This window comes from Cydia strobilella, chromosome 5, assembly GCF_947568885.1.
Source record: "Cydia strobilella chromosome 5, ilCydStro3.1, whole genome shotgun sequence".
Taxonomy (NCBI): Eukaryota; Metazoa; Arthropoda; class Insecta; order Lepidoptera; family Tortricidae; genus Cydia; species Cydia strobilella.
This window is the reverse complement of record NC_086045.1, coordinates 18,180,857-18,205,582: the sequence shown is the minus strand read 5'-3', so window position 1 is coordinate 18,205,582 and position 24,726 is coordinate 18,180,857. Positions and strand designations below refer to the sequence as shown.

The following is a 24,726-nucleotide window of genomic DNA, read 5'->3' as shown; positions in this document are numbered from 1 at the left end:
CATGAATTACAATGGCACTACCAGGAAGGTTTGGTGGATCAGACGTGCTAAATAGGCGTTTTCGGATTTTTTAATTCGCGGACTCGAAACCGCCGATGCGTATACTACGTATTAACGCTAATTCAGAACGCAGTTCACTGATGGTATTATTACGATACCTCCAACTTACTACATTTCAGCCAGACTGTCCTTCAGGAAAATGATTACCGTATCGATTCGATTTTGATGAAATGTTATATGGACTCAGAAGTGCTTAGTTTCATAAGTACGAAGTTTATGAATTTAATTAGAAAACTAGGCCAAGCCTACAGTCTTTGTTCCCACAGTTTACCATCAAGTTCATGCGTTGTAGTTGTATCATGTAAACCAGGTGTAAAGGTGATTCACGATTACGCGTACATGTTACTAGTATATAGCTCACTCTTATATGGATGTTTTTAATACTTTAGTGCCCAGTGACATCATATAATGTCGGAATAAACCTATATCGTCGGTGCAAAAGGGTGTCATTCAACCCTAAGACATACTTTAGCCATAGTAAGTAGTTTTTAGATAGTGACGTTTATCTCTCTGTACTGATTTTCTTTTCCGCACCAATTGTAAGTTTCTGTTTGGCCCAACGGTTGACTGGTAGAGAATGCATTATGGCATTAAGGCCGCCTGATAGAGAATGCCTTATGGCATTAAGGCCGCCATTTATACTTTCTTGTATTGTGCAATAAACGTTAAATAAATAATACTTTGCGAGGTGACATTAATAGACCACATTGACCAACTTGTACTATGGGACCAATTCCGAAATCTCAAAAAAAAATCTGCTGCATACATTTTCACCGATTAAACTGAAACAACGATGGTGGCAGGAATTTGGCTAAGGTTGAAAAAACCCGTACCTATACATAAATGAGTTCCGAAGGGTTAATACCGCCTAGGTTTAAATTGTAAAGGTTGACGAACGCTTGATAATGATTGCGCTAGTCATTCTTCATTCTGTCCCTCTGATTGACGGAAAGCCCCGCTATAATAGACAGGAATAGGTTTTACAAACGAGTTCATTTATATCCTTAAGCGATTAATCATCACTGCCCTATGACATATAGGAACTATTTCAAATGTTTACTGGACGAAGTGTTATCCCCGGTAGGTAGGTAGGTAGATATAGTTTGACAAGAGTCGTTTGTCGTTGGTCAGTAGTCTTCTTTTATGCTAGGATTATAAAGTTAGTGTTTTTTCTAGTGTTATACCCCTTTTCATATACCATGGCCCGATACTATAATACGAGGAGTGACAACAAACATAATAATAAACATAACATGTTTGACATAATTATTGAAAGTCATAATGTAATGATTGTCATATTAACATTAGTACCGTAACTATTAAAGAATAGTGACCGTACAATGTCCTTGTCTTTGTCTTAAATTAAAAGATTTTACCCTTTTCGACAAAAAATTTATTGCCCAACAATTTATAACTAATATTATAAGCAGGAGTTAAAAATAGAGTTCCGGTTATAATTTTAGCTGAAAATCGTTGAGCTAGACTTTCCAGTTGCCGCAACATCTATTGTCGAGTAGCAGTACTGAGAGTTCCGCTACTTGACGCTAGATGTAGACTACGAAAATAATAGTTGTTTTGGTAACAAAACTGATGTGTGGAGTGAGCACTCTATGTCTTCTTAATTCTTTTTGATTGTAGGCACTACGACCACCTGCAAACTTTGAAGAGCTAAACTCGTAAAGCAATTATTAAACAAAAGATCAACATTATGGTTCTCTTTGTCCACTTTCAAGTGGAATCGGGCCAAATGGTATAGTAAATGGCGTATACCTACACTATAACAAGGTTATTTGTTTTTTTTTTCTTCCTCTGTTATATTTAAACTGTTGAGTGAGCGGATAATTTGTTTTAAGGAAAATCAGAGGTAATATGAATCTTTAGGTAGGTACTGACGAAGTTCCCGTGTACGACGGCAAAAACACCGAAATACTCGTAACTACATTTCATTATATTTAATAGAAGAATACCTACTAAACGTTTCAACTATACACCTATTACGGTTTGTGATAAGTACCTAATGCACCCCCCTAACAGAGGGGTAGTGGGTCCTCCTTAAGTATTGATGCTTTGGGTACGGAACCTGCAACATCAGGTATCTTAATAGTGGCGTAGTATCAGGTTATGCTGAATACCTATGTGTTTTGAAAAACATGCTCCAACATGCTGATCGCCTACAATCTGTTACCGAGTTATTGTTTGAAAGTTTGTTTCGTATAACTTTCGTAGTCACATTTTTATGGACGTGACAGTAGATCTCGATGGCGTTTACTTTATTCGGATTCCGTTTTGATACAAGATAATATATATCTGATAGAAGCAGGCACAAGACTTTCATAGAATAACCGAAAATACTATCAAAATCTCAACAAAAGTGTGGTTGAATAATGGCCCAACCGCGTTTCACAAACTCTTGCCCTAATATAATGTTTTTTTGTTCGCAGGTATTCAGCGACATGGTGGTCCGTGACGGCGAGATGGTTTGCGTGGAGCTTGTAGCGCGAGGGCGCGGAGCGGACGCACTGGCAGTCCTATTCCTCGGCTCCATCCGCTACGACGCGCTGTCCAGGGTCTACGACTCCCGGGTGAGTAGTGCTACAGACATGTGCGTGGAGCTGGTGGCGCGGCGATGCGGGCGCGCTGGCGGTCCTGTTCCTCGGTTCCATGCGGTAAGACGCGCTGTCCAGGGTCTATGATTCCCGGGTGATTGCTACAGACATGTGCGTGGAGCTGGTGGCTCGGGGGCGCAACGCGACGCGGACGCGCTGGCGGTCCTGTTCCTCGGTTCTACCCGGTACGACGCGCTGTCCACTGGACAGTGTCCAGGGTTTACGACACCCGGGTGAGTGCTACAGACATGTGCGACGTGCGTGGAGTTGGTGGCGCGGGGACGCCACGCAACGCGGACGCGCTGGCGGTCCTGTTCCTCGGTTCTACCAGGTACGACGCGCTGTTCAGGGTCTACGACTCCCGGGCGAGTGCTACAGACGTAGGTTACTATGTAGGTTTGTAAGTATGTATATTTATTTATTTATATTTTAAATATAACGACCGCTAACCGCGTACCATCCGATCCGGTCAGTTGTATGCTTGTTCGCAATCAAAATATATCTCGAATTTTGTGACGTTTCAGTATCTAACCGGATTAACCTTTTAGACGCCGGTTCAAACACAAAAGCAGCCATCCAGACCACTCCAGACGCGACGTCACCGAAGTGTCAAAACTGAAATTGAACTTTATGCATATGCATGTAGGTCTATGTTGCTCTGTGGTCTATGACCGATTAATCGGTCTTTGGCGTTGAACCTACAGTGCGTATATATTGGTCATTGCATGCACGCATGTAATGTTTACATCCGCATTCGTATTATACTGCTAAGTAGTAGTATCTACATAAGAGCCTGTGTATAAGTGATTATAGCCTCTGTCTGATTACACGCTTGCTCTGACTTGGTTGTCAGCACATGCGACAGTATCTACGTCACTACCGCTCTGTGATACCGATTAACGAGTCGATTTCACTGATAATACAGATCATGTCAAGATATTTTTGAGTGAGTAAATATTCAAAACTAGATAAACTGACGGTAGTAGGAGTGTATTTAATTATCTCATTTATAAGGTTTTGATGAAATAATACAATTTTATTACCATTTTCCTCTTCGGTCTCATTTATATTTTTACATAAAATAATAATAATTAATGTACATCATATTTGTTAAATGAATAATGGCATGCGGCGCCCGATCTGCCGTGTGATGTGGGACGTTAAAGGAGAGCAGCTTAGTCTGGAGTATAGGTTTATTCTGACATAAATAACACAAAGGCTATGCTTGTGTGTGCGTGAAGCGTAGCACACACTTTACGGCAACCTATATTTGAATACCAACCAGGGCAAATAATAATTTGCTTAAAAATACATATTATGTATTTTTAAGCATATTTGTGTTAGTGTTGACTGTGACGTCAAAGTTTGCTTTACCTTTCTGCCTTTACAAATGTACTAATAGCTCTTATTAAATTATTACATTATTATCATTAACGGCCGTTATACCACTTATACCCCATCCAACAAGATTAATCGTGTCACTCGATTCAGTCATGTTATTTGAAGCTCGGACAAGCAGCAATTTTTGAGGCATTTAATTACTCAATTTGTCTTTTCTGTGACAGACTACTTAGCCGTTTGGATTTGTATTAATCGAGAACCGAGGTAATGCTGTCAGCGAAAAATAAAGCCTAGTCATTTTATGGTTCCTCAAAACATAATACCGTAAAACCTGAATTTATTATGTTGATACATGAACAATACAGACTATTTAGTATTACTATACTTATAAGTATTAAGCACCGATATGCCTTGATGTGATGTGCTAATCGTAATATTGCTGAGTAAGGTACATTCAGCTGACTTCGATGCGGAAGGGGGGGTGGGGGAGCGGGGGGGGGGGGGCTTCAACTATCTGTGCAGACTACATTACATGCAGGCAGGTAATTAATTACTTGCCAACCGCATTTGGGGCACAACATGTGCCGAAAACATTGAGAAAACCGACTTTACCGAGTATCACATGAAGCTAGTGTTAGACCGATTTTTACCCTTGGCGTAGGCGTACACGCCACTATAAGGATGCCGCAAATCGAAATCGTTTCAAGTTTTGTAGAACACGCTTTTAAACAAACATAGCTCGTTCTAATACATTATCGGAAGTAATTAAAACGGAAACTAATGATTACTTACGACCAACCTTCACAGTAAGTAAAGTAATGCCAAATTAGGATAACCTCGCCAGTTCGTGAATTAGTTGTATGACCAATATGATCATGCAAATCTTGTGACGGCATTAGGAAAACATTTGCGTTTACAATAGGCTATTAGCCAAACTAGTCAAAACAACTACTCTTTATGAAGTGTCTAAACGATTACCTCCATGTTGTATGAAAGGTGTTTTTTGCAAATATAATCAATATATTTTTAAATACATATAACTACTTAAATACTTTGCACTCACGGCAGATAATTCGGAAAACAGATTGATAATAATAAAATAGTAAAAGCATAATTTTTCACTCTATGATTTATCTTTAAACCTCGTCGTCGAGTGTACACAACACAATCCTTATTTAGCTTACTATTTGACGGTCGATTTGTGTGATATTTATTAATTAAACCTAAAAAAAGTAGAATGGCCATGTAATAAAATCACGTGGCAACATCGCGTGAGTAGTCAGGGTTCTGTCGCCGCCATAACTGAGTGTTCTCATGAACCTCGCCTAACCTCGTTGTACACTCATTCTGTACTGTGCGCCATTATTTCTTACGTAACACAATCAAGTGTACGTCAATATACAAAATAATTTATGCCGTATCTACCAGAAGCACAATGGGTACCCAGGTACTCAATAAAATTGTGGAATGAGAATATATGATTTGATCTGCGCCAAAACATTGCAAAAACATGTTTACTTTGTCATTTTGCTCTGCAGATTACCCTAGTGACCAAAATAGAACCTGGTGATAAGGTTGCTGACAAGTTGACCGATGTGAGGAAGTAAAGCATCATAAAATGGTCTATTCAGCATTATACCCAAAAGGGAAGTAATTAAATGACAGGGAAGTTTTTAAAACTGATCTGTTAAAAAAATAGCCATTAAATCATTAGGACAGCATACAAAAAATATGCTGGCAAAAATAAAAAATCGAGCTACAGCTCTTGTTCAGCAAGTAATTCACAAACGGTCAACATTATAACCAATATAGATCTGCTTCTGTTATCATTTATCTGCTTAATAAATATAAATAGTTCAACTGCAAAATTATTATTTGGTCAGCAAGTGGTTGATAGTAAAGAACATGTCTCTAAGCAGTTTAATTTAGACGCATGCATATTAAAGGAACGGTAATCTGATATAAAAGGGTGGGTTACGTTTGATTTGAAAAATCGGCAGAGTTGCAGGCGGAGCGAAATCAGTCCACGTGATATGATATGAGCAACCAATCGTGTGCGTGCATTTCATTCAATGGTTACTTGTTCGACACCAACTGCTACTAAAAAAGTGGGTTAGGTTAGGTTAAAACTGTCGACCGTCAAATAGTAAGCTAAATAAGGCTTGTGTTGTGTACACTAGACGACGAATTTTAAAGATAAATAATAGAGTGAAAAAATATACTTTTACTATTTTATAATAATTTATAATATTAAAAATTTATAATAATAAAATATAATAATAAAATAGTAAAAGATAATAATCAATCTGTTTTCCGAATTATTTGCCGCGTTATTTAGATTATAGAAGTCAAGTTATGCTGAAGACGAGTTTATTGTCGAGTTGATATGTTTTGCGAATTAGTCATTGTAGGCCTCTCAATGTTGGACTAATTGTCGCAAGTCCTGTCCTTGATAATAATCAAAATGGCGTTGATCGTTTATCATTGCTCGTTGTATGAGAAAAACATCATCGTCATCTCGTTTAAAAGAGTTTTGCGCATTTTAAAATAACTTGCTGAAATGGTCTTAAAATGGCAGCGTAACTTGAGTTGTACGGTAGCGGCTTTTTGGCGGCTGGTTCGTGAGACTCTTAAGAGTTGCTGTTAGTACGGTTGCACCAGCAAGTCTGATCTCCAAGTACGAGTATTTGTTATTGAGATTGCGGCTACACTTATACTAGAAGCCGCTGCGACAAAAAGCTTTATGGATTGGGTAGTGCTTATATTCTGGGTCAGCCCAGGGCGTGCTCTATCTGTACCTCTCAACAAAATGTGTCGATGATTTCGCTCTAGTTCTTTAAGACAACAGGCAAGCTTGATAGGCCGCTTGAGACGAGCACCCGCTCTCATATAATAGTGCTACATTCTTAATTTTGCGTTCACTCAGGAATTTAATTAAAACAAAGATGTTATAAACTGAAATAAATGTCATACACTAAGAGATAATGACCAAGGCCTCCAGTGCCCCAGGCTGGAATCGAACCAGCGTCCTCTGCTATCGCGGCGGGTGGGTTAGAAGGTCGAACCATACAAGGAGAGGTTAAAGAAGCTATGGTTATCTGATTAATTAATGTGCCTATATTTGTATTGTATGTTGCTTTATATTTTTCTACTTCTTTCCAATTTTTAGTGTATTCCCCATTCCTTTTTGTGTAATATATTATATGTTTATCCTATTAATTCTGCATGTATTTATATCCGTTATCTTTCGGTACCTTGTTGTACATTTTGCTACATTTGTCACCCTCTTTTCACTTTCTCCTCTCATCTACTCAAAGGTTAACTGGAAGAGATCCCTCAAAGGGATAAGTTCGCCTTTGTACATCTTATTATTTGTACCATTAAATTTTTAATATGTATATTTGTACAATAAAGAGTTTACTACTACTACTATTACTACTGTTCTACCTTAGGGATGGCCAGGGGGCGCCTTAGCCTTCAGTAACAAGTGCATATACTTGGAAAATTTCGACCTATGCCGCTGTGGCCCAGTGGCCGACTGGCACAGGCACAGATTCCAGCCTGGGGCACTGGAGGCCTTGGTCATTTTTTCTTAGTATATGAGATTTATTTCAGTTTATAATTTATATAGTAGTGTTTCTACTTAAAATAAAAACAAATTATAGTATTTTCTGTCAATAATTTAATTTGTTCTAATACTTCTAACAGTAAAGATGTTATATCCGGGGACCGAGCTTTGCCATAGCGTTTTTTTTTTGTTTTCTGTGTAAAAACATGGGAAAACTACTTTTTCATCACACTTGCTCGAAAAAGATCTTATTTCATGCAGGTGTACTGAAGGACAAAAGCCTATATTGTTCCCGCGTGAGTTATGGATTCTGAGAAAGTGAGTTATAGCTTTTTTTTTATTATGTCACTAATTCATACGAACCAAGTAGGTATAAATGAGTTTTACTTTGAAAATACTGACATTCACAATAGTTATTTGTTATACATGGGTGCAAAGTTGTATTTTACCCGCGAGTGTGGAATTGAAACACGAGCAAGCGAAAGGATTCTATAGTTGAACCACGAGCGAAGCGAGTGGTTCTAAAATAGAATCCTGAGCGGAGCGAGTGCTTCAACACACGAGACGTAAATTTTTTTTTTGTTTATGCTTTAAAATATTTAATTTGATTAATGTAATAGCAATTCAAATACTTTTACACATTTTTAAATTGTGGCTGAATGCCGATGGGTATGTGCCTCCGTTGCCTAAACTGGCAAAAAATTTCAAAATGGCGGACGAATATTTGAAATGTTACCGTATTTAAGAATGATTTCGTTAAAAATTTAGTTTTTTTCTTCGCAAGTGTGATGAAAAACATTGTGTGTAACTTCGGGGGTAAGAATATTGTTACTCGAGTCTTTAATTCACTCCAGCCTGCGGCAGTCGTAAATATTTTAGACTCTCGTACAATATTTCACTTACCCCCCACGTTGCACAATGTACAGTCAAGGGCATAAGTATATATACATTCCCACAGTTTAAAAAATATGTGTACGCTCTTACACCGTAGACAATAAAGTCGTGTTCACATATTTTTGAGCCATTTGTCTGAATCGATATTTTTGCCTTCGACTGTACTATTTCTCCTTGTTGTTTAGTCTCTGTAAGCTTTTCATTAACATTTTCATTATTTGTTATTGAACGAGCCTTAAATTAATTAAATTTACAGCAGCTGTGCAGACTGACTTACGAGGTCTACAGTTCACGGAGCCACTAGTCTTATTTGGGGCACATTTAGACGGTATTCGGGAGTACAATGAGGGTGCACTACCCCGTCCCGACGACATATACCTACCTAACTAGTCTTCTCCTTCCTCGCGTTATCCCGGCATTTTTGCCACGGCTCATGGGAGCCTGGGGTCCGCTTTGACAACTAATCCCAAGAACTGACGTAGGCACTAGTTTTTACGAAAGCGATTGCCATCTGACCTTTCAACCCTGAGGGGAAACTAGGCCTTAATGGGATTAGTCCGGTTTCCTCACGATGTTTTCCTTCACCGAGAAGCAACTAGTAAATATCAAATGATGTTTCGTACATATTAAGTTCCGAAAAACTCATTGGTACGAGCCGGGGTTTGAACCCGCGACCTCCGGATTGAAAGTCGCACGCTCTTACCGCTAGGCCACCAGCGCTTATACCTTCCTAACAGTGTCCGATCGAAACCGGATTTTTTGCTGAAACCGAAACCGAAGGTTCGGTTTTGCTCTAATTTCGGCCGAGACCAATTATTCGACCCAAAAATGATTTTTATGCCGCACACTACCGAAAATACCTACAGTTTCGGCTTCGTGGAAAGGTTCGGCAGTTTTTTTGGCCGAAACAGAATCCGGCTGCAACATCATTTTTATGCCGAATCCGAAATCAAAACTTCAGTTCGGACACTAATATAACGCGAAAATAGTTATATACGATACTAGTGCGGAAAAGAGGAAATTCGAAACGAGTGGCGATAAATTAAAACACGACCGCAGGGAGTGTTTTAAATCGACACGAGTTGCGAATTACCTATTCGCACGTGTATCGTACAACGTTTTACAGTACATATGGCCCTTTAAACTTTCGACATATGCACGAAAAGTGCTATTCGACGCACTAGTGCGAGAAAGTAGCACCATATGTACTGTAAAGGTTTTTAACGCGTGACCGTCACCCAGCCCGTAGGAAGGGGAAAGTAACGACGGAGTGGCTGACGTCATGTCGCCCACGCGACGCTTGTCGCTTAGATAGGGGTTTAGGGAATAAGGCGACTTGCTACTCGATTATCTTTATACGTTAGATGTGTTTTTATTCCAGACACTAAATATACAGTTATATTGGCAAATTTACTTCGACTATAGAAACATATGGGTTTCACCATTACTAATCTATAGGTTATGATGATTGTTAAAATAGGCGTTTTTGTTCCAATATCCCAAAATTTCCATTGAAATAAAATAATGACGTTGCTTTTGAGTGTTAGTGATTAGAATGAAATGAAATGACAATATTATCCATTTTATTCTCACTGATAGTGTCTGGACCACATACCTACCTTTGATCATTGACTTTATAAGTGGTCTGTATTATCTAATCAAAATATGTGACGTAATCAATTTGAAATAATTATGAATGCTTATCAATGCTTTTGATAAGCGTCCGATAATGTTGGTTGCCATTTAAGTTCGGTTGTACTAAGGATGCAGCCTGGACGCACGCGAGCGGCGGGGCGGCGAGCGGCAAGTCCGCGGCCTATACAGGCTAATCAATTCCATTGGGCTACATACAATTTGAAACTGTGAGGTTATAAACATTGGTTATTGAGTCACAATGTCGATTTTATATTTAAAAACGCTATCACAGCCTCATAATAAACTGAGGGTTACATTGAGCTGGCAGTTGCACTGTAAAATTTTCTTAGCGAATAAGATGACATTTCACTGGACCGCCTGATACCATTAAGGGGATCCCATGCCCCAATGACCTTCGATTTGAATCCCTTAGTTTTCTAATGTTTTTTGTAGCTTATCATATTAACAGCAACGGATTTTAGCAATATAGTATCCCATATTTACTTCAAAGTTCATTGTTTTCAAAATATTTGGCATCAAAGTTGAACAATTTTAGGCCAAAAAACTGGTTTTCTGGCCATAACTTTTGTGTTAATTAGTTTAAAATTAAAACCTTAGACAAATTTTCAGAGACGGTTAAGACGAACCCAAATATGTAGATTTCGTATAAGTAAGATCTTTCACAGCAATCGAGATACGAAAACAGTGTTTTTTTAGACAATGTTTAAAACAATCATAAATAAATAAGTATTCATTTTTTTCACAATCCGGTAGACAAAAATGGAGATAAAAGATTGAAGAACCGATAGCCGCTTGTCTTATAATTTTATATGTAGTGCAAAAGTAGGAGATACGATTCAAAACTTGTCAAAAATCGATGAAAACCTCAGGGGCCCTATTCGAGATGCACAACTGTCAGTTTCGGCTTCAACATCAGTTCAACAGTGGAATGAATCATTTGTTCATCAACTGTGGAAAGTATCATTTGGTTGTACACCAAAACTCATTCATTGAAAAAATTATGCAACAAAAATCAACTTTGTTTTCTTACTACTATACGGTTTAAAATGGCTCTGAACTCTGCGTGGTTCGGTTTGGTTTCGTTGTCACCTAACTGTGGATTGCTAATGTCAAATTTACCTATTTGACAACACACGATTTCTTCCATTCAACTGAAGTTCAACACGAAACGTCACTTAACGCATGTCGAATACCGCTCCATGTAGCCCCTTAAAAACTTGTCATCTAGATGATGGTAGCGCACAGAACTAGGGCGGTCTAGCAGCTAGGGTTTCAACAACCCTCGCCTCACGCCGTCTATCGATGATGTAACTTCTGCCTACTGTTGCTGTGTAGTGTTACAGAATAAGTAATAATATTAGTGACTGGCTACAGATTGACAGGATCTCAGTTCGATTAACAACGTTTTCTTGAACGGCGTTGCCATTGTTAACGCCAAGATATTTTTAACTGACTGTCCTAAGGAACACACATTGATGCGTAGGTATCAAGACACTAAAACGATTTTGATAACTTGTATACCCCACCTATTAGGGGACATAGGACTTTGTCAAGTATGGCGTGTCCGCCCTGTGGTCTGTGGTGGTGTAGCCACTACGGAGATCACCAACCCAGTCAACAGGCCAACACAATACTGAAACCATACTTACATGACTTCATGCCCTTAGTGCTACAATAGAATCGGTTAAATCAACAAAAAAATTCTCATACTTAAACAATAATGTTACGGTTGAAAGTTGAAAACGCAACTTCAGTTTTTATGTTTGATTGGATACTCGTGGCTCGTGGCGACATCTAGCAACTGGGCATGCAAAGCGGTGTTGGTAAGCAGACGAGTCGATTTTGTTTTCAGCGCCATCTTTCCAGATCGAGAGGTACTCGATCAGATGGAAACTTAGTGTAATTCCATATTCCATATGCACTACGGTCATTAAACTACTAGCTTTCCCTTTCTCAGCAACCATCGTATAGACTGCCGCCTTGCTGCCGCCCCAAATGTCTTGCCGAAAAAACATTGCTGCATTTTGCTGCCGAGTGTTACAATTTTGTTTAACTTACCATGGCGAGCAAAATACTATCTGTTAAACATTACAAATTGAATCTCATCCACATGAATGTCTTTAAACGTTTTGTCATTTAACATCATCGATTATTAGAGCGCGAAGAAGTAACACTCAAAACTTCTATTCGTTCTATTTTCTTTGTATTAAATTTTTTAGCTTCTTATTAAAATTAATGCCAGACATATACCTACATATACTTCAATGTCCATGCTAAGTTTCATGTTATTTCAGCATGTCGTTTTGCAGCCGCAGCAAATGTATGACGGCGGCCAAGTTGTTATTGCTCTTAAAAGTCGGCAGTAACTTGATATTTAAATAAAAAACATTTGCATGGATACATACAGAAATGTCTCCAAAGTACACAATTTAGGCTGTAGTCTCGTCACTCTCCCTACGAGCCGACGTCACGGCGCCGCTACTTGTTGAGCGCCCGGGCGGGGGCATGCTTATTTCGGTCATTAATCCGGCGGGACGGAGTGGCGTGAAATGCGAGACATATTTATTATACCTACGTACCTATACATGGGCAACACTAAAAGGTTGTAGAATGAGGCACTTTTTCTGTTATAGGTTCCCTTAACTTTTTCTGACGAGAACAATTTTTGCAACCAATTTTTAGAACCAACTTGAAAGCACATGGCGCATGTTACCTTAGCCACTTTTTAGGTATATGGAGATTTTGGGCCCCTAGCGTTTATTTTATGCGGTTGCGAAGTATTCATCGAGATTAAAGTAATATTTCGGCGGTAGGCTAGTCCCATGTATATTTTACGATTTTAATCTGAGAGAAGATAAACCACTAGCTTTAATCAAGCTATTATTATATTGACTTGTCATATATTCCAGCAATCGTCGCTATCAACGAAGGTAGCGCAGCGAATGTCATTCGGGCTGCTGGGGCGCGCGGCGGCGCGCTGTGAGTTCGTGCGCATGAAGGGGCCTCACGGCAAGGGGCATGCCGAGATGGCCGTGGCTCGGCCGAGGGGCGCTGGCGTTGATACGCCTACGTCCGAGCCCGGGCTGACGGCTACCGATCTCTGGGACAGTGATTGGGAGGAGGATCCGGAGGATATGTTTATGTATCGACATCAGGTGAGTGAAACGGTCGCCGACGGGCGCGGGAATTAGCGCTTCTGCTAATCCTGCAGCTCTCGGGGGAGATGTTCATGCATGACCAATGGACGCAGAATTCAACATTTCTGATTTTGGTAGATGTTTATCAACCGTAATCAGTACAGAGGAAAAAAAGGTACAGGCCTCAAGGGCCCAGCCGCCCATAAACATCGAGGGGACTTGAACCACATCAACAGCATCAAAAAGTACAAAGGAGTGTAACCATAGAGCCCGTATGAGCCACACAGCTCGTCCTCCTTTTGAACCTAGGCTGAAGGTATTTATTTACAAGCCTGGCAACTAGTTTAAACCGCAATCAAAGTAGAAACTTTTAAAACGATTTGTCTAAGCGTGGCAAAATAGTAAAGCTTTGAAACTTTTCTCCACTTCAACATATTAGTGCAAATCGTTATTTGCAATCTGCTCCTTGGTAACTTTAATTTCTAATTGTATGACGGGTCGGCCAAATAGTTTTCTTGAGTGTGCGGCTGATGTTTTTAGACAAAAGGTTTAGTTTGTTTGTTGTTGTTAAGGAATAATTTATATTTGCATTTGTTGGCAGTAGTTCTAGTGTTACACAGATGTGTTTTCAGAAATTGAGGTAATTAGCTTTCCTAATACAGAAGGGTTGCTTTAGGCAGTCCTTAAGAAAGAGTCATTCTCATATTGGTAACTTGGGAGGTAATTTAAAGTTGATTCTAAACACTACTAAGTCCCGTTTTAATTGGTGTAAATATCATGACATTTTAGTAGCAAAACTTTCGTGAGACGCAGACATGAAATTTATTAAAACGCTTGACATGGTTCGCTTTTACGGAAGTTTACAGCGTAGCAAAACCGTCTCGTGTGATGCGGAAGGGTCCTGGATTTTCCCCAGGCTACCATCCCCCTACACAGTCCTACCGCTCTAAAAGAGGTGCAACAAAAAAACAATTTCAATAACAAACTTATTTATTTTTAGGAGTTAGGAGAGAGGTGATTATTATTAGGAGTTTTATTTACAGAAAGCTCCTAGTTATGGAGTGAATCTTGTCAATCCATAAATAATTAATTAAATAAATAAATGTAATTTCCAGCGACGCCTAAGCGACCCCAGCGCCAACCTGAACATCTACTCCCGCGGCGGCTGGCGCACCAAGGACGGCAAGGACAAGAGCCGCTCCGAGAACGAGGGGCTCGACTCGCTGGTCTCCGGGCTAGCTGAGGTGCAGGCCGGAGATCTGCGCGACGGTACGTTACTTTAGGATGAGCGTCTAGATCTGATGAATGCGCCAGTCGCAAACTATCGCTAGATGCTCGCATGCATTTATTAAGCTGCGAACTGGACACACGCGGCGCGTGGATCGTTAAGGTTTACAAATGGGCAGAATCTGATATGGAAAATATTATTGTAATGTAACTAGTACTATTTATTGTATATTTGCATGTATACTTGTGTACGTATGCCAAATAAATGATTTGACATTGACATTATGGACCGTTGCGGTCGCATTCGCTAGATCTGGAGGACCTTAATAGCTATTGCACGCAGTGTATTTTTATCGCTTCTCTTCCATTCTGACAACGACACATGCGCTGAGTGTCTGATGTCTTGTCCATAGCGATAAAGCATAGTTCATATAGAATTGGTACGCACTAGAAAATTGATATTTTTTTAAGCAAACGATATAACAAAGTTATGAATGGTGAATTTTAAATAGTAATGTATTTTTAAATGTGTATTGACTTTTGATGATAATGATATATGAACTTTTTTCGTAATGGACCCCCCCCCCCCCTCCCCCCATCATATTCTGCATAACACTTGTCGACATTCTTGGCGTGTTGATCCCATGTAGATCGCAACGAATTGATATCCTGGACAATTTGTATAGTCATGTTAAATTTATTTTTATGATTGCCCAGTAGTTTTCGGTAGATCGAAATTGGGGACAATTCGGAGGATTCATCTCGCAGGGTATGTAATCAACCTGATTATAAGTATACCATGCCAAAACTTTTTTTTAGTGGCAGCTGACTAAATCAGGCCAAAATTTCACGGGACTTTTATCGGTTTATAATATATGGCAAAACACATTTCTCTAAGCACTCTTTAACATAAAAGTCCGACTTCATTGTTGACGATGTAATAAAACTTTTCGTCTTAAGGCCGCAACTTCAAATTCCTTGCCATATCATATATTTTTTTGCGAACTTGTCAAGTTTCACGAACTTATATTTTTCGGATACATTTCCTCTACTATCGGCCATATAAAACTTCGAACCGAGTAGTTGATTAAAATCGAGTTATACATACGTCTCGTCGTCCAACAACAAGCAAACCTATGACCCTATAAACACTAAGTTTTAGCACCTTAAGCGACTTTGCTGCCTTCGTCCCGGACCGATAAGAATTTGTGAGGTATTTGTGCACGATCAATCTCTTTTTCTCAATTTCCATGGTCAAAAAGTTTAAAATGCATAAAGCCAGCAAAATAATATTTTCATCATGAATACTTTGAAGGTTGATTGAACTGTAATTGTCAATTTTTTCCCGCCATGTGAAAAAAAATCTACAATTATTTATGTGCCTATTCCTATATGAACTAGGCTTTACATGTATAAATGTACTTTAATAAAACTCTTTTGTAATTAACGTACGGTCGAGATAGAGATATTAACACACCTATATAATAAGACACTGACAATAAAGTCGTGTAAATATATTTTTGTAAAGTTGGCTTGTAAAGATGTTCGTGAACTCTACTCGACGGTCAGCGTAGGATCGCGATATCTTTGACTATAATATATTAGGTCTTGTAATAGGGGCTCGGACAGGCGAATAAAATCGATTCGGCAGTGTGAATTTGGAAATAATTCATTTTGACTACCTACAGTCCGATACCCGTTTATATACCCTTCATGTAAATAAAACAGCTAAATAAAAAACAGCGTAAGTGATTCTCTAAAGGCGACTGTAGCCGACTCACTTGCATAGCAGCTCGTTTCACATGCCACCAATTAGTTTTTTTTTAATTTTTGTAATCATAATTTATATCTTTTGAACACCGGAAAAATTAAAATACTTTTGTAAACCTTTACATTATTTTATTAAAACTTTTTATTAAGATATTTAAAATGTAGAAAAAATTTGCGCGGTTGAAACGCTCGTAATGTGTGGCGCGAATTCGACAGAGCCACGTTGGACGGTCCAACTGACGTTTGCTACTAATGCCACTTATGTGAACTAATCTGTCGTACGCGTGATGTCACGTGACGTTTCGCTCACTAGCTTTTCAAGGGCAAATTTTTGTACATTTTATTTCTTATTTTAAGCAATTAAATGATAATTTAATAACGGAAATGCATTTGTAACATGATATAACGGTAACAAACATCCGAATAAAAAATATTTCGTTCAAATATAAACTTCATGCATGAGGCTAATGCATGTGTATACGCTAACTTGCATACCTGTGTCCGGAATGCAAGAAGATTGCAAAACTTTTGACTCACTGGCATACATTAATACTCGCAAGACGGAGGGGACGAGGGAACCTTGGATCGTAGTGATAAAACTGATATTCTATTGAACCGTATGTGGTCAGTAGATCGTACTATGTCTGGAAAAGGGTTAAAATTAATACCGCCTACCCGCGCCTACTGTTTTTCAGCCCCTCAATCCTCGAAACTGGTGCACGCATTGTAAAATATTGCACAGCATTTATCGTAGCACGCTTTTGTCATATTCCACTTTATATATTACATCACAGCGTGGTCGCGTAGACTTATATATGTAGTAGTCTAGTAGTTGCAATACCAACTGGCGACTGAGATCATAAGGCCATCTGTTTCACATTCGGTCGGTCTTAGCAAGGGTAATAGAGATAGCATTATGACCTTAGTTGTCAGGGGGGTATTGCGGTAACCGCAATGCACGCGTAGCCAACGCTTGCATATGCGTAGACCCGCCAGCCCTCGGAGGAAGCCGCGCCTTTCCGGACTGCTCCGGATCGTTCCGAACCGTAACGGAACGTGTAGACGCTAGATTTTTAATCGGCGCTATTGAAAAGTTTAACTGAGCCTGAATCGACGATGTTCGGGATCGGGCGAATTTCAAGGGACGTATAATTGGAAATAGTCGTTTCGTGAGGTACCATGTAAAAAATATAGACGTCGCTTTTGACATAATATCCTTGTTCATGATATGATGATAAATTATTTAAGATTTACTAAATTAACCAGTAATTCAGAGAAGTTTCATAGATTCCAAATACAGTTAAATACCTAGTTTTTGTGTATCAAAATCGTAGCAAATTCGAAACGGAAAAGTCAGGTCGAAAAACAAAATTCGCTCGGTCCCGGGTCCGGCGTGTGACCCGGTATTGTGTGCAGCGCGCTCGGCTTCCTCCGCGGCGCCGGCGCGCATGGGCGCGCTGCTGCCGCGCGCCGCCGCCGCCGCCGCCGCCGACGCGTGCTCGCCGGCGTGCCTGCGCGCCGTCACGCCGCGCCGCCGCCGCGCCCGCCGCGCCCCCGCGCCTCCGCCGCTGCGCCCGCTCCCGCGCGCCCGGCCCGCCCCCTGTCCCGCCCCCGCCCCCGCCCCCGCCCCGGACGACGACGGCTGCGAGATGGCGGCCGACGCCGGCTGGCTGCTGGAGGCGGCGCCGGCGGCGGGCCCCGCGCCGGCGGCCCCCGGCGCGCGGGGGGTGGCCGTGCGCGGGGAGGAGGAGCTCCCGAGCTGCGGCGAGTACCGGCTGGTGGCCGGGGAGAAGGACGGGCCGGACGCGCGCGGGTACGCGACGCTGCCGCGGAACGCGCGCGGGCTGGCGGGCGCGCTGTGGCGGCGCGACCCGCTGCCGCCGCGCCGCACCACGCCGGACGGCACCGACATCTACTACTGGTGCGACGTGCCCAAGCGGAGTCATGGTAGGTTGACCGCTAGCTTCCGATACGGATCGTCTCGGCAGGTGAGTTTTCTTATTGACGTTCGATCGATTTGCAGTGTATAACGATATAAATAACCCGTTTGTAGAGCGCATATAAAATTGATACAGTATTTTGTTGTTAGTGGATATTTGCAAATTACGCAAATCGTACTACGACTACATACGAAATATATGCAAGTAGGTACCTATTTAACGATTCTTTCGACACTAGTATTATGCTGACGAAAATTATTCAAGATCTCTTACATGTATGTTTGGGGGACAACTTATTTCTTATTTCAAATAACGCATGTCGTGGGGCTGGGTAGGGTAGGGCAGCAGCTAGTCGGTATCACGGAACTCCAGATAGTTTCACGCGAAGCACTGAATGTTTCCATTTAATATGAGTAACATTTATTTTGTTATGCCCCTCAGAGCTGGACGACGGCGCGTACAACCCGCTGTGGGCGATGCGCGGCTTCACGCAGACGTTCGCGCTGTGGAAGGAGGGCAAGCGCGCCTCGTCCGCGCCGCTGCACGCCTACCTCACCTACGTCACGCTGCCGTGGTGGTGCATCGCCAAGGGTCAGTCTATCACGTATCGTATCCACCTTCTTATCGCTCGAGGGTCCTAACACTATAGGTTTCACCATTATCTTAATACCCCTTTTTTTTTTTGATGACCCAGGGGGAATCCTTTATGGATCCCACTGGCCCGGGAGAAGCCTAGTGGGTATGTCCGACTCCCACGGACTAAACCCCCTGGGGTGTTCCGCCGCGCGCTTTGTAGACGAGGTTTCGGGAACTCGGTTGTAGACCTCCGATACCCCGTCGGCGTTGCTCTTGCGAACCCATTCTTTGCGGCTGCTCTAGCAGCTTACTTCGTTGAAGGCTCCTCGGAACACTCGAGGGCCTTCCAGCTTGAACCTGTTCATGCGGGTGATGGAACTTATCTTAATACCCTGGCACAACCGTACCCAGTCATACCCTATCCGCCACGTGTATCCCTTGCACATAGATTAAATTGTCTGAATTATTTGCTATAAGAAGATAATAATGGAAATAATTTAGTAAGTGTGTTTGTGTTGATTTGCAGATATCCTGGACCACCGCGAAGAACCCATCCTGACGTTCTGAACTGCACTCCCGAATAAAACCGACGTTAAGATACCTGCATCATAGAAGGTCCGGTTGCTAACTTTCAAAATATCATACTTCTAGTGTGAATGGGTTCAAATTTTGCGTCCATGCCATGTCCGCAGGCCAGGTACCATAGACTAAATTGAAAATTCATATTAAACATAAGAAAAATAAGAAATAAAAATAACGATGGGCGTTCTTTGGTGCAGGTACCTTATATTTCATAAAATTTAACAAAAATGTAATGAAACCTATCTTTAACTATTGTTGTGATATTGCCGCATAAAAATTAACTTTATTTAGATACTTTCTTTTCGTTGTAAAGACCGCACCTTGTGTGATTTAAGGTCCAAACATAATTACAGTTTTGACTGAAAAGTACCTACTATGAAATAAAAATATTGTTAAAATAAACTAAAAGGTTTGCCTTAAGTAAGGTATTTTTCCAGACATAGGTGCTGTCATAGCTGTACTTTAACTGAAGACGCGTCGCTTTATTTTTCCTAGCAAGCTGTTCATATCATTCCAGATAGTTAGGCGAACAAATTAAGATAATAAACGAAACGGATATCTATATAATAACAATTAACTGCTTGTCTCTATATCTAGTCAAACGTAAAAAATATGGGAGCTCTCAAATTTAAAATATAAGCAAACGACTGTTTTGTAACTGTGTTGTCAGCGGTAGAAGTAAGTTACTTCAAGTAACTAAACCATCAGACCCCGGTGCAGGCACACAATCAGTTAGAAGCGAATCCGAAAGAGTGCAGATCGACATGTAACGGTGTGTGGGTAAACCACGATTAAACTCGCAGCATGTCAGCTACTATGTACTTCTAGTGTCAGTTACTAGAAGAAGAGATCAGTTTCTTGTTGCTATTCTGTCCCGTCAGCCAGGGGACAACAATAGCAGTTTGTTGGAAATGTTGGAATGTTGGACAATGATGTACTAACGTGCTTTATAGATGGCCCATTGTGGAAAGACCTTACAACTGCCACAAAAATGCATGTTGGGATAATTTAGATTCCCCAGAGATTAGTTTAGAGTGACCCAGGAGAACGTAACCATGACAACGGGTGACAAAAAAAAGTTGATTTGATTGACCCATGTGCAACTGTGCCGAAATATAACCATACCCCGGATTTTACGATGCGGGAAAGGGAATGTTTTACAGTTTTTACACTAGCCAAAAAATAGGTAAAACCGTAAAAACAGAAACTATTTGAACATTTCTAATAAACAGAGTTATAAACACACGAAATCATTCCCGCACCCAAAAATCCGGGATAAATCTGGCCAACATCAGCAAATTTAAGGGAAAATAATAACATCCTACCCTTTACCGTCAGCAGCAGGTCCACGTTTTGGCTTTGTGATTGTTTAAAACTTATTTAACTAGCGGCCCGCCCCGGTTTCGCACAGGTAGTTCAACCAATTTACACAAAGCCTTAACCTTTCTCAGGAATCACTATTTATATGTACTAGGTGAAAACCGCATGAAAATCCGTTCAGTAGTTTTTGAGTTTGTTGCGAACATACATAGAGAAAGGCGCGTTGTTTGATAAAATGTTTTTATTTATTTATTCGGCACCGTTTTTCCACCAGCATTTTAACCCTTTGACCGCCAAAGGCGGCCACAGACCCGCATGGTTACATTTTAATATTACCCTCATCTATTACAATAAGAAAACTTCCGTGAGGCATTGATATATTAAATATATTAAAACGGGTCACTCACGACTATAAAGTCGATGATTGCTCGACATGTTTCGCTCCATAACGAGGAGCATTTTTAAAGAGAGCTCGCGTGGATGGAGCGAAATATGTCGAGCAATCATCGACTCAAAACTGTGTTACTATTCTGGTTTGTAAAGTAGTGTGTATATTATCATTTCGAACACTGTTTGTGTCGGTATTTCTACTGCAAGACGGTTTTCTTAAATAAGACGTAATTTGGAGACCCCATATATTATGGATTTGTGTATAATGTTCAGTACATTCGGTTGTTGTATTACCGCTATACAACAACATTATGTTCCTATGTTTAAGTATACTTATGTAGCTCTTACACTAGTCGTTAATATAGACATGAATTGATCTCGAAGTTTATTTGGTATTTATGCTCGTACTATACCTACCGCCTCTCCAAAATACCAGGTTCATACCTGATCTAGATTGTCAATGAAATATGTTAAAAATGAATCATGTTTGTAAACTTTTTGAACTAAGTCCATGGTATTTAAAAATGTTAGACGGAGAGCTAGCCCCGGAAAATGGTTCACAATTTCGAGAGCAGTGAAACTAGACAATTAGTTTGCTATTTCTTGATCCAGGCGTCTGGCAGCTGTTCATGGGTGAAGGTCAGAATGACAGGACATCAACACTTCAGCACGAGAAAAGTCTCGAAGTTAGTTGTCACTAAAGTAAGGACGCTAAGGACGAGGAATTTCATACATTCCTGTCTCTATCGCACGCATGTAATTATTTATTACTCAAATAAGTGACACAGCAGTACAGTAAAAACCAAGGCACTGTGATTATATATTTTATATACAGTAGCGGAAAATAATCTATCTTATTTTTACAGATACATTTGCCTAATATTTTTGGTAATTTCTCAAAAACGGCTCTAGCGATTTCGATACAATTTACATTATGGGGGTGTATGAAAAGGACAATTCGATCAAACTAGAGTATATTGTAAAAATAATTAGTTTTCCCGAGTTTTCGCGGTAACCCGGTGGATATTAAATTGTAAAGTAATGATACGATTTAATTTTCAAACCAGAGGCTAACGAGGGTGAAAAATCGATCTATCTAGGTTTTATTGTTGGTAAGATTCGCTTGTGTGTTTTCAAATAAGAAATTCAATATTTATAACATACACTTATTGGTGTGTGTGAAGTCCCCAATCCGCATTGTCCTAACGTGGCTGCCTATGTTGCCACGAGCAGTAGGGCGTAAATATATATATATATATATGATGGTGATGATGATATAATCATTGTTTACATGATATAAAGTCTAATTTCACGAATTTTCGAATGAATGCCTGCAAGATAATAGGAATATGATAAATTTTTTGGCGCTACTTTATGCCGCCCATGATGCCGGCGTTTTAATGACACTGTGCAAGCGGTACAGCACTATAATTATGCGCGTGCGATAGAGACGGCAAATGATGGGTCAATGTACCAAATGTTCGTGGTTAGCGTGTATACTTTAGCAAACTAACTAGAAGGGTTTCGTAGCTCATATAATGAATGAATGAATGAATGAATGAAATTATTTAATCCAGAAAATATTTCCATATAAGGTTAAAACATTTAAAACGAATTACATAATAATATATGATTAAATTAAATTAAGACCACCCACCATTACCATTACCATTTTCCGGGGCTAGGTTTTAGTCTTGTGGTAACTTGGAAAAACTGCAATTTTCTTGTCACATCGAGGCCTAATTGGCTAAGGCAACAAGTACAAAGCTTTGTGTAACGGAATCTGAAGGCCAGAATCGATATTATTTTGGATTAAAATGTGTAAATTATAAAATGTATAAAAACTGTAGTCCAAATTTGATTCTCCACTGATGTTTTATTTGTTATTAGTTATTCGATAAAAACTGTATACATAACTGTTTATGACACTTACGTACCTTCGTCTTTTGATTGCTACTTTAATACCGTTTTAGGTTATTTTTATTTATTTTGTATGTTCAGTTGGGCAAAAATTATCTATTTACGAATAACCGGGGCAAAATTGCGTACTTGTGGATGTTTGTTTTATTTCAATTCAATGATAGTCAAAAAAATGCATATTTTTTTTATAAAACTAATGGAATTGATCCATTATAGCCGAGGAATCAAAAAAGCATAATTATTATAATGATAACATAGTATCTAACATAAACCTCCGAAGTTTTCCAACCGTTGTTATGGTCATATGTGGAGAATTATTTTTGTAACCTAAGGCGTTGTCGAGTGTAAAGGAATTTGTATCTTGTCGATGATCTATTTGATGTGCATAGTCTAATGTTTACATGATTTGACTGAATTAAATAATCGCAAGCATGTCTGCTTTCATTGTAACTTGTCCTCGACAATCCCTCATTTATAGTCTGGCAAACAAGTATTGTCTGTCGAGTAGACTATTCAAGAACTTGCATGCAATATTCTATACATTGCTAACTACAGAGTACAATAAATTCAGTTGATCGACAATTGCCGCAATGTAACGAAAATGGCATGCCAATTAGGGGTAACTTGAAAAATAAGCATTTCTAATGCTAAATATAATTTGTTTTTATTGATGACCAGATAAGTTGACAACCCTGTTTAAACGTCCATACACTGTCATGGTGAACGGCGTAGCGAAGATGTACAATGAGAACTAAATGAAAACATTATGTTAATATTCGCGTGCTATCCGTACATAATACATATATTTATTTATACGTAGGTATTACTGATACAAAAACAAAAACTTCGATTTCAAGGTTTCCTAGCTTCTCCATCGTTTGATCAGATCAAATTGATCTTCAAAACTTTGTTGTTTGTTTTTGTGAATACAGTTTTGGCCAATCAAATAGCGCTTTGAGGAATTAATTCCCAGCCAACTGGAAATCGTTTTACTACTTTCCTACGTTCCTAAGTGCGTGTAGTCCGAGTTTGCTCCATTCCAAGAGGTGTGCATAAATTTTGAGTGCCTTATGAGATATTTTTTTATTTATTGAAACTTTATTGCACGATATAAAATTGTACAAATGGCGGACTTAATGCCTTAAGGCATTTTCTACCAGTCAACCATTGGAATTTTTCTTGGATTGCCAAATCACTCGATGTAGAAGGAACCCACCGTCAATTACAATGGCACTACCAGCAAGGTTTGGTGGATCAGACACTGGTAAAAAGGCGTTTTCGGACTTTTAACATGATTATACAAAAAAAAATCAGTGGCGGGCATTTTTTTACAAACTACGAATTCATATTAAGGTACCTTTCGGATCCTCAGATAATTATTTTCATCATGATTATATAGAACAAATTTTCCGCCGGACGTACCTACCGTTTTCGGTCTAAAAGCAAAAAACTGGAAAGGAGCAAAAATTTATGCACACCTGGGATGGAGCAAACTCGGATTACACGTATTTAGGACCAAATAAATGTATTAAAATGATTTCAAGCTTGCTGGGAATCAATTCTTCGAAAAAATCTAATTGGAATGGCCTAGTTATGAATAGGTACTTCGTAGTGTTCGTAGTTGACGGACGTCTCGAACTAAATTGTTTCGGGCACGGTAGGTACTAGGTACACCTCACCCCTTATTCACAAACGCGCTACAAGCCTCAATTAGTTCATTTATATTGTATTCCTTTCTT

At 39.8% G+C, this 24,726-nt stretch overlaps 1 protein-coding gene across 1 annotated transcript in view; it reads left to right on the top strand.

Annotated features, from left to right (window-relative positions):
* LOC134741527 (uncharacterized protein KIAA0930 homolog) overlaps nucleotides 1-23,415 on the top strand; it is a 63,644-nt gene extending 40,229 nt beyond the window's left edge. Inside the window, exons 5-9 of the mRNA XM_063674340.1 lie at nucleotides 2,502-2,642; nucleotides 13,035-13,280; nucleotides 14,378-14,531; nucleotides 18,641-18,790; nucleotides 19,302-23,415. Coding sequence (XP_063530410.1) covers nucleotides 2,502-2,642; nucleotides 13,035-13,280; nucleotides 14,378-14,531; nucleotides 18,641-18,790; nucleotides 19,302-19,342 — 732 coding nt within the window. The 3' untranslated portion in view covers nucleotides 19,343-23,415. The remainder of the gene's footprint in view (nucleotides 1-2,501; nucleotides 2,643-13,034; nucleotides 13,281-14,377; nucleotides 14,532-18,640; nucleotides 18,791-19,301) is intronic.
* Nucleotides 23,416-24,726: the final 1,311 nt, after the last annotated feature.